The sequence below is a fragment of the Phalaenopsis equestris genome, unplaced genomic scaffold, assembly GCF_001263595.1.
Source record: "Phalaenopsis equestris unplaced genomic scaffold, ASM126359v1 Scaffold000067, whole genome shotgun sequence".
Classification (NCBI taxonomy): Eukaryota; Viridiplantae; Streptophyta; class Magnoliopsida; order Asparagales; family Orchidaceae; genus Phalaenopsis; species Phalaenopsis equestris.
The window spans coordinates 352,519-363,466 of NW_018164509.1; the positions used below are offsets into that span (position 1 = coordinate 352,519).

General features: G+C 33.6%; 1 protein-coding gene across 1 annotated transcript; it reads right to left on the reverse strand.

Annotated features, from left to right (window-relative positions):
- Positions 1–129: 129 nt before the first annotated feature.
- On the reverse strand, positions 130–7,493 carry LOC110019672 (1-deoxy-D-xylulose 5-phosphate reductoisomerase, chloroplastic). Its single transcript, XM_020717437.1, has 12 exons — positions 7,372–7,493; positions 6,442–6,626; positions 5,759–5,845; positions 5,500–5,625; positions 5,193–5,255; positions 4,679–4,828; positions 4,494–4,561; positions 4,165–4,276; positions 1,643–1,747; positions 1,425–1,546; positions 967–1,113; positions 130–361 (listed from the first exon to the last, which is right to left on the reverse strand). The coding sequence occupies exons 1-12, from the start codon at positions 7,454–7,456 to the stop codon at positions 193–195; spliced, it is 1,419 nt and encodes a 472-aa protein (XP_020573096.1). The 5' UTR covers positions 7,457–7,493; the 3' UTR covers positions 130–192.
- Between the last annotated feature and the right edge of the window lie 3,455 nt (positions 7,494–10,948).

Here is a 10,948-nt window from a genome sequence, read left to right on the forward strand (position 1 = left end):
TATATATATATATATATATATATATATATATATATAGAAATATGTTATACTAAGTGTCAATTACAACTTCTTTCATGAAAACAAAAACTGAAAAAGAAATGATAAATAGCTAAAAGCTTTAGCATTAAATGAAAATGAACCAAAACTCATTTTTTTTATTTGATGACAGCATAAATATTTTTTAAATTTTAATCAAGCGGTAATTGGACTCAATCCAGATGCCAATTTTAAGCCAGCAGCATAATCCCTAGCCCACAAATCATAATGAATGATCTCCTCGAGCGAAGGTTGTTTGACCAACTCGTTCCGATGCGCATCGCATGTTAGCTCAACCACTTTGAATATTTCCAGATAACCAATCCTGAAAAATTAGAACCCAAGGTTTATTCGACTCGTTCGTTAAATAAACGAGTCGAGCATGAACTAATTTTTTTTTGTTGTGTTCGGCTCATTTCAAGCTATGCTTATGCTTATATCTAAGTTTATATGTAAGGCTTGGCTCTTGTTCAGATCGAGCGCCTTACATCTATTTTTCTAATTAATTTAAACGAGCAAATTTGGAGCCAAACACGAAAAAGAATATGTACATCGGGTTGAACGCGAACACACTATTCATTTTGAACACGAGCCAATTTCACACAATTAATTTCAAATGAGCCGAACACAAGCCAAACTTGAGCTCACTCAAGCTCAGCTTGTTTACAGTCTTACTTCCTATGCAATTCCTATGAATCTACATATCTAACACCTAAAAATTACTTTTACATTTATACCACCCAAATCTTTCATAGCACATCAAAACTATGATTATATTGTTTTTCATGCATAGGTCAGGTGGCATATACGTAAAAATTGAAATTTAGATATTAAAGACATGTAAATGCATAGGAATTGAGGGAGATATAAGTAAAAAATATGTTATATTATATGAGAAAAGTAATAATTTGATGAGTTTGAAGATCATACTTCTCATCAATAAACATCTCAACAGCCTTCTCATTAGCAGCGCTGAGAACACCGGTCATCGTGCCTCCGGCTCGGCCGGCGGCATATGCAAGATCCATCGACGGATATTTCACATTGTCCGGTGCTTTAAATGTCAAAGATCCAAGCCTGTAATTTTGTAAATCATAAGGGTCAAAATGAAAAATATATCAAGAGGGTTTTTTTTTTATTGAATATAAGAAATACATTTTTTCATGTATAGGTAAGACGACACACGCACACGCACACACGCGCGCGCGCGTCCACACACACACACACACACCCACGCCCACGGCCACACACGCGTGCGCGCGCACAAACACACGTGCGTAATAATTGAAGTTTATAATATTAGATATGCAAATACATATAGAATTGAGTGGCATGTATGCAAATCTTTCTTAAAAGTAAAAAAATTAACTAAAATTAGAGGGGCTTACTTGCAAAGATCAAGCCTAGGCCAAGTGATCTCTGAGCAATAGATTCTATCTGGCCAAGACATTGTATAAAGGATAGGTAGGCGCATATCAGGCCATCCCAACTGAGCCAAGATTGAAGAATCCTGCAAAAACATATATTATAATTTGAAAAAAATTTATTGCAAAATACACCAAAATATACTAAATTGAGAGGTGTGTAGATATGACGAGCAAAAAACCTGTGTTTCAACCATTGAGTGTATGATTGATTGGGGGTGGATTAGTATCTCAATGGAATCATATCCAGCCCCATAAAGATAGTGTGCCTCAATTACCTCCAAACCCTAATTTATGGAAAACAAATTAACTCAATAAATCAATCAATAAAATAAAGCACTTAAACAAAAAAAGGAAATTTACATACATAAGTAAAAGAATAATTTGTGAAGATAAAAATTTTGCGTTTAGTGATCTTATAATAGATCAGATACTATTAGATACTGATGAATGTGGAAAATATATGTATAAACTAGCTAATAAAGGGAAAAACCAAAAAAAAAAAAACTTAAGTCAAGTGTATTAAAGATGAAAAATGAAGTGTTTTTTAGGGGAAGATGTTCAACATAGATGGGTGTGCTATTTTTATAAACTTTTCAATGAAATTTTTAAAAATACAATTGATCTTAGCGATCTTAATATCAATGCTAATGATAAAACATTTTATTTTTATTGTCGCATTAGTAAAAAGAAAATTGGGGAGACTTTAAAGAAAACCAATGGTAGAAAATCAGTAGGACCTGATCTTATCCTTATTGAAGTGTGGAAAGATCTAGGAGATTTGGGAGTTTCTTGGTTTATTAAGCTCTTTAATATTATTTTAAAAACTAAAAGATGCTCGAGGAGTAGAGAAAGAGTATTTTGGTCTCTATTTTTAAGAATAAAGGGGATGCACAAGAGTGTGCAAATTATAGAAGAATAAAGTTGATGTGTCATACTTTAAAATTATGAGAGAGCGTAATTGAACATAGAGATGATACAAAGATTTCTCATAGTTAGTTTGGATTAATATCGAGCAACTCTGCTATGGAAGATATACATTTATTGAGAAGTTGATGGAAAAGTACAGAGAATGGAGGATCTACATATGATTTTTTAATAATTTAGAAGAAACTTACGATATGGTTCAAAGAGAAGTTCTTTGGAGAGTTCTAGAAAAGAAAAGTGTTGATACAACTATATTCAAGTAACTAAAGATTTAAAGATATGTATATTAGAGTGATATTAGAGTGGTTACTTATGTTCGAACAGAAGGAGGATTGACCAAGTATTTTCCTATTTCAGATGGATTACATCAAGAATTAGCTTTAAGCCTAAATCTTTTTGCTTTAGTTATAGATGCTCTTGTTGGACATATACATGAGGATGTACCTTGGTGTATGCTTTTCACTGATGATATCCTTCTTGTGGATAAGACTAGATAAGTAACTTAGGAAAAAATTGAATTATGGAGGTTTAAATTGGAGTCTAAATGCTTTCATTTGAGCATATCTAAAATCGAATACATGAAATGTAATTTTAGTAGTAAAAGCTCTAGTGGCAGAGTTATGCTATGTGTGATCAAATCATTAAAATATGTAAACATTTAAGACATTTCGGGTTTATTGTTTAAAGTGATGATATGAATGGGGATTTTACTAGTAGAATTCAGGTTGGTTGGTTGAAGGGGAGGAATGCATTAGGCCTAATGTGTGATAGAAAAATACCATTAGACTTAATGGGAAATTCTATAAGATAGTGGTGAGATCTGCAATGCTTTATGATGCAGAATGCTTTATGTGTGTGTGGTACACCGATGTTAAACACACCAAAGAATTTGAAGACTTATTTAAGGCGCAAGGCTAAAAGGACAATTTGGTAATTTATTATTTAATATTGTGAGGTATAAGTAAGACTAATATGTTTAGGGTTAGGGTCATTGTCTTGAGTCTTATGGTTACAGTTTGGGAAAGATCACCTACCTCCCGAATTGTAGGTTTTTATTGTTTATATACTTGAGTTGTGTTGTTTTGTTTTAATGAAATAAGATATTTGTTTGCCCTAATTTCTATGGAAAACTCGTCTGGTTTGTATCAATATGCCACCTTTGCATGAAAATGTGTATACCACTTTTCAAAATTTAAAATAATGATATTGTTTATATGATATGAAAGATTTTGGTGGTACAAATGTAAACAAGAAGTAGAGTTTAGAGGTTAGATATATAAATACATAGGAATTGTATGGTAGGAATGTAAATGCCCCTAATAAAAACAGATTTTAACACCTCATGCAATATTCAAACAAAAGAACAAATAGAGAAAGAGAACTCATAAAACCGATATTAACTAGCGAAGATAACGCTGATAATATCAATTTATATTAATATTATTCCAAATAATTTATGTTTGGCTTTTTTGGGCAATTACAGACAGACCACCCGAAAGTTGCTATTTACAAATCAACCACGCTCGTTCATCCATTTTTAAATTCTCACTCAAATATGAAAATCCATGAGAAAACCTGAAACCATATTTTTTTTATTTTTATCAAATTCTCAACAGTTTAATGATCAATACCCACATAAATATATCGGTTCAATAGTTCAAAACAAAATCACCTGTGTGATTAATTTATAAATATCAATGTTTCGAGTGATCTATATGTAATTATCCCTTTTCTTTTTCTCAATTTATTTATTTTTATTTAGTGGGAAAATATTAACCTTGTTGAAAAGAGTAGCAGAATCTACAGTAATCTTCTTTCCCATATTCCAATTTGGATGCTTCAAAGCATCAGCAACTTTGACTTCTCTGAGCTTCTCAACGGGCCAATCCCTAAGATGAACTCCAAGCTTGCAACCACATCAGCATGAAATATATAATTTCTTTTAAAATAAAATATTTGCATATTTACACTCGTACCATTTTGGTTTCATAAATGTATGCATGAAAATATGTATTTTCACTCTTTTATTTTCCTTCACGATTTCAAAGCTCCCGAATATATAAATCCAAACTAACTCACGGTTAAATCAATGCGATCGAGTCATACCTAAATGCCCCGCCTGATGCAGTCAAAATTATCCGTCGAAGTCCCCCTTCTGGCAAGCCCTGGATACACTGAAGAAGACGACGACAACAACAACAATAATAACTACAATCAGCAAAAGCTTAAGAAAACAATATACAAAGAACATCTACTGCATGAGATTTGAACCAAAACTGTAGCATCCATGCCTGAAATATGGCAGAATGTTCAGAATCTGCGGGAAGAATTTTCACTTTGTGTTTATGTGCAAGCGGAAGGACGAACGGTCCTCCGGCGATGAGCGTCTCCTTGTTCGCCAGAGCTATGTCTTTTCCGGCCTCTATCGCAGCCACCGTAGGCTGATATTTCGCTTCAAAAATCATTATGAGTATTGAATTCTGATTAAAAAGTTAAAAACATATCTTTGGAAAATTTACATGCATACCACTCAATTCTTATTTATTTACATATCTAATGCCTAAACTTTCAATTTTTACACATATATATTGTCTTACTTATATATCTCATAGCTAAACTTTCATATTTAAACACACAGCACTCACATCTGTAACCACCTTTTAAAAGAGAAATACACTTTTTCATATATAAGTTTAAATCACCAAAGTGCTACACATATAAATATGAAAGCTAGGTGTGAGATACATGAATACATAAGAATTGCATGGTACATATGAAAATTTCTCAAAAATAAAAACAATTTACCTTCAACCCCGCGCAACCTACTATCCCAGTGACTACTGTGACAGCATCTCGATGGCGTGCAACCTAACGAGAAAACAAATACGAGATGTATTGTTAAACAAGTTTCTTTTTTGAAAGTTGAGTGCTAAAGCACATATTCGATGTAGACAATATTCTATCTAAAACAATTTTTTGAAAGTTGAGTGCTAAAGCACATATTCGATCTAAAAAATTTTCGCAACAGCTTCCAAGATCATTATCGACCAAGCTTAGCGGACACATACGCAAAATTAACAATCACAAGACATTGATAAAAAAAAAGACAGACCTCTATGACACCTTCTTCCCCAGGAATTATTTCAGGTTGGTGCTCAGCATCAGCAAGAGCTTCTTTCAACTCATCAAACATTGATTGATTCCTTATAGCCACAAGCTGAGGCTTAAAAGTTTTTACCTGCTCAAAAATTAGAAAAAAAAAGGTGGATATTTATAAATGTAAAAGGTAAAGTTTAGGCGTTAGATATGTAAATACATAAGAATTGGGTGAGATAAATGTAAATGCCCCTCCTGTAGATAGACATGAGTACCTGATCAGCCAAAAGAGTCACATTAGATCCTGCTGCAAGAGCCACTACTCTGAACTTATCTGGATTCTCAGCTACTATGTCTAATGTCTGAAGAAAAGAGGGGGTAAAAAACAAATTTTAGTGAATATAAATATAGGATAAATATGCAAAATAACATATATTTTTGTAAATAAAAAAGAAAAATAGAATAAATTAAGTTATAAACATGAAGTTAAGAATATTCAAACCACATGATTTGATGATACATAACAACCAATTTACACTAGTTTGAATGCATTAAATTCTACAAAGAGTAATTAAGTAAACATATCAGAGGTTAAATATAAAAGTGTTCAATAAAGATTAATCATATTACTTATTAGGGAGATTTACATGCATACCACTCAGCTCCTATGTATTTACACATCTAACACCTACACTTGCAGTTTTCACATACATATGACCTATCCCATGCATGAAAGGTTAAAAATAGTGGTACTTTTGATGTGATATGAAAGATTTGGATGGTATATATATAAAAAGCAAAGATTATGGGTCATATATGGAAATACATTGGAATTGGGTGGCATGTATATAATGCCCCTAGTTATTAGTCATTAGTGTGCATTATTGCATATAAAATACTTGAAATTACACATTATGTACATGTTATACAGAATATTACACTCTAATTGAGTTCATACCTGTGTTCCAATTGATCCAGTTGACCCAACTATGGCTATAGGCTTTGGACCTTCCCATGATCTTCGGCCTTCTTCAACTACAACGCGACCAGGCCAAGCCGGTGGAGGCGGAGGACGCTGACTCATTGAGCAGCAGGCCCTCCTCGACCATCCCGCCGCCTTCTCCCACTTCTTTGGAGAAAATCCTATCTCAATAAAAGCATAAGAAATATTCTTACTTAATGCCCTTTTAGACTTAGATTTTGCATTGATTGAGATGATATAAGAAAAATGAAATGAAATCCCAATAATTTCAATTAAAGTAGGATTTAATAAATCTTGTGAGTCTAAATTTTCATAAATTGTTGGAATGTTTGTTTAAGGGTTTAAGATTGAAGATTTGTTAGAGTGAAAATTTCATCAAAATATTGGATTTAAGCCCCATTTTAAACGGTTTGAGGAATGTTTTAGCACTTCTATAAACTCTAGGACTTGGAAGAAATTGGCAATTTACTCTTGGATTTAGTCAAGAATGGATTGAAATTAGATTCATCAAAAAAGAAAGTGAAATTATCAATGAAAATGTTAAATTTAGCAAAACCAAAAGTGAAAAATGCCCTAAAAAAGCTATCTTTGATGCGTTTGAAAGCTCCTCTGCCAAATCATAATGTTCCCCTCAGCCGAAGCAGAACTGAAAATGCCCTAAAAATGCAACTTTTGAGGTGGGTCAAGATCCCTATCTCCGCCGGATTCCTGCAGCCCCCGCCGCCTCCTGAAAACCTCAAAACAATATATCCAACTCCGGCCAACTTAGAGATAGAGAGAGAAAAGGAATGGTAAATGGGGATTTTGCTCTAACTTGAAAAATGATTGAAGGAGAGAGAAAGAGAGAAAAAGCATGAACTAGAATGACAAAACTCTACCCGAGTAAATTGGAGCTAAAAATGGCACCTTTGAGTTGAGTAAAAGCCCCTTTACCGGACTCCAAGAAAGAGAGAGCTCCCATTTCAGCCGGCAAGCGCAGCTTCAAAACCATATCCGAGTGCCAGTAACTTGGGTAGAGACGACGGCTTATAGAGAGAACGTTAAAAACAAAGGGGGTCCTTTCTAATTTTGAAAAAGATTGGGAGTTGAATAAAAAAAGAAGCCTGCACGAAAGGGGGAAGAATCCTCTTTGCATTCGTCGACAAAATAATTTAGATAATTATCTGTTATGGTATGACTCATATACCATTTAGGGACATATGCTGGAACGAAGCGGAGCGGAGCGGAGCGGAGCGAAAGAATCTGTCGAAATTGGGAAGTTACGTTATATGGGTTGGGCCTATACGGTACAGGGGTAATTTGAGAATTACATATTGTACTGCAGGGCTTACTCTAGGATTATAAATAGACCTGTCTGTAATCCTAGGTCTCTGAGAGAGTTGGATCCCTCTATTCTGTAATCCCTTTTCTGAATATTGAAAGGAACTCGCCGCTCTGCTCCCGAGGACGTAGGCATCTTTGCCAAACCTCGTTAAATCTCTGTGTTCTTCTGGATTTGTGTCGATTACTGTTTTTCTTCGCCCTAATTTTCACAACAAGTGGTATCAGAGCCTGGTTCGAGGGCGCAGAAGAAATTTTTTTTTTTGGCGCGGCGGCAGGAGTAGTTCGCGAAGGGGAAGTTTGGCGATTTCCGCAGAGGAGATTCGGCGAAGGCTTCGGTGTTGGCGGTGTTTGGCGCAGAAGTTGCAGATCACGGGCTTAAAGCAGAAGGTTCGGACGTTTTGGAGGAGGATCGTGACCCGGGATTAGCGGACGGTGACTGCTGTTCGACAGCTCGCGGAGGCTGCGATCTGTTCCCAAGGAAGACTGTGCGATCTGTTCCCGAGGAAGGCTGTTCGCAGAGGAAGCTTCAGCGTGCGAAAAAGGAAGGTTCGAAAAAAAAAAAAAGGAAGGTTCACGCTGGAGATCTGCGAAGGAAAAGGAAGGCGGGCTGGAGATCTGCGAAAGAAAAGAAAGGAGCGCGGTCCGGGAAGAAAAGGAAAGGAGCGTTTTGGATTTTTCATTAACCCAAATTGGGTTAATTATGTTAGAAATTAATGATCTTCTAATCTAAGAGAAGACTCGAACCAACTCCTCTACAAATTTTACACGATGCTTCTTATTATGATTTCAAGACTAGATGATAGTCATGCTTTTAAAAGTTGGATCAGATCGGTTGATTTAATCAGTTGGTTCAATCGGTTCAACCGTGAATCAATAATTCAACCATTTTGACCCAAGCTCATAAATATTTTTGCATAAAATTGGTATTGAATCGGGATTAAACTGGCGAACTATTGAACCAATTGAGATTCATTTCAAATATTAATTCCTGTTTTTTTTTTTTTTTTGATCTAATGACAGGAAACAAGATATAAAAATAAAAAATCGATTTTATTAGTTTTTCTTTATTTTGAATATTTTTCAAAATATTCAATTATATTAAAATATTATTTGTCATTTAAATTATATTTAAATCATTTCATCTTTTTTATCTTCACTTTAACTCTTATCTAGTCATTGAGGGTCAGTTTGGAGGAGCTGCAGTATTTTTTTTTTGCTGATAAATTTTGAAAGGATTTTTGCAGAAGATTTTGTTCGCAGAAAAGATTTCTGGCGGGATCAAAATTTTTCGCAAGGCGGACGGGCTCGCCAACAACTGTGAAACTGCTGAAAAATAATTTGATGTTCAAGAAGCTACGTGGGTGATTATAATTTTTTTTTTAAAAAAAAAAAGTCAAACCGTTGCTAAAAAACTGCCACCCACATAATTAGGACCGGTGCTAAAAAACTGCCACCCACCTAATTTTAGCTGTGATTTTTTGAAAAATATGTCAAAATACAGTTTACCTGCGGTGCAGCACTGCCACAGCACACCGACCCAAACAAAATCTTGAACCTTGAATATTTTCTTCTTGCTGTAGCATATCTGGTCCAATTCTCACAAGCTTCATAACTACTCTTAAATTACATGACATGTAATGCTCATTATTGTGTAATTACTAAAAAAAAAAGTTTCATGTTTTACTGGTCATTTTTTGAATATTTTTTATCAAAATAAAAATTTTAATAATTGAATTTATTATTTTGATAGCGCTATTAAAATAAAACAGCTATTAAAGTTTGCCTTTTAAGAAAATTAAGAGACAAGTGGGAACAGAACACCGCCCTTGTTTAAATAAACAAAGGGAGGATAGCTTTTTAAATTGTTGGTGGCGCTTATCAAAGAGCAAATGATGCAAAGATGATAAAAAACAAGGAACATTTACAATTAAACCACTCAATTCTTATGCATTTACATATCTAACACCCAAACTTGAATTCTTACATATATGCCACCTCAAAATGTTTTTTTCACTTTTTAGAAGTTAAAATAGTATTATTTCTGGAGTTATGTGAAATATGCGGATTGTATAAATGTAAAAAAACAAAAGTTTAGGCGTTAAAAAGATAACAATTAGGTGGTATGTATGTAAATGCACAGCACAGATTTGAAAGGTGTGTTTATATCCCACTATTTATATCACAATATCAATCCCGTGAATCACATCATAAACTGTGACACATTAAATTAGGGGTGTAAATGAGTTAAGTCGGGTTCTCAGTTATATTTTATTAAGCTCGAGCTTAAATTTATGAGTTTGAATAGACTTGAAAATAATATTGATTTAAAATAATATTATGATAAAAAGGCTAATAGAATGAGCATCTAAAAGAAAAATAATGACAAATTACATACTATAAAATATAAAATATTATTTTAAAATATTTTTAATACCTTAAAAATAAAATCTTAAAAATTAATATATTTTATATTAATATTTGTTTAAACGAGTAGAGTCACCAGCTAATAAAGAGAGTCCGAACTCACTTTCAAGGAAAACATTTGCGTACGTAAGACGTAAGCAGCGCTGCGTACATAATGGAAGTTATATGAGCGTTATATCGGTATTATATTCATGTTATATCTCTTGTAACTTTTATATAACTCTCATGTAATTTACATGTAACCTACAGATATGTGAAAACAAAAGCGCGGAACTTATTTGTAAGTTTAGGTAAGTTATATAGAGGTTATATGAAGTTTACAATGGATATAACATAAATATAATACCGACATAACGCCCATATAACCTCCACTATATACGCAGCGCTGCGTACGTCTTATGTACGTAAATTTTTTCCAACTTCAAGAGCCACATATGGACACCATAATTAAATTATTGTGAAATTTAGTGAAAAATAATAATAATAATAATAATAATTCTTGTGACAATGTATGTGGACCCAAGAAAACAATGAAGAAAATCTTCTAGTTTAAGACTCAAATATGATCAATTTACATATTCTGCCTCTCTCATACCTCTATTCATCAAATTCTCAACCAAATTGCACAAATACCATTACATTCTGTCACTTTTTTTATGATTAACATGCATACCACTCAAATTCTATGTATTTACAAAACCGGCAACCAAACACATACCACCTTACATATGCATGA

Excerpts from the sequence above, each read along its gene's own strand:
- LOC110019672 (XM_020717437.1), bottom strand. The coding sequence starts at position 7,456 with ATGGTTTTGAAGCTGCGCTTGCCGGCTGAAATGGGAGCTCTCTCTTTC. Across the intron at positions 6,627-7,371 it reads GGCTTTTACTCAACTCAAAG|GATTTTCTCCAAAGAAGTGG; the intron begins GTGCCATTTTTA and ends TTATTGAGATAG. Across the intron at positions 4,277-4,493 it reads GCATCAGGCGGGGCATTTAG|GGATTGGCCCGTTGAGAAGC; the intron begins GTATGACTCGAT and ends AGTTCATCTTAG.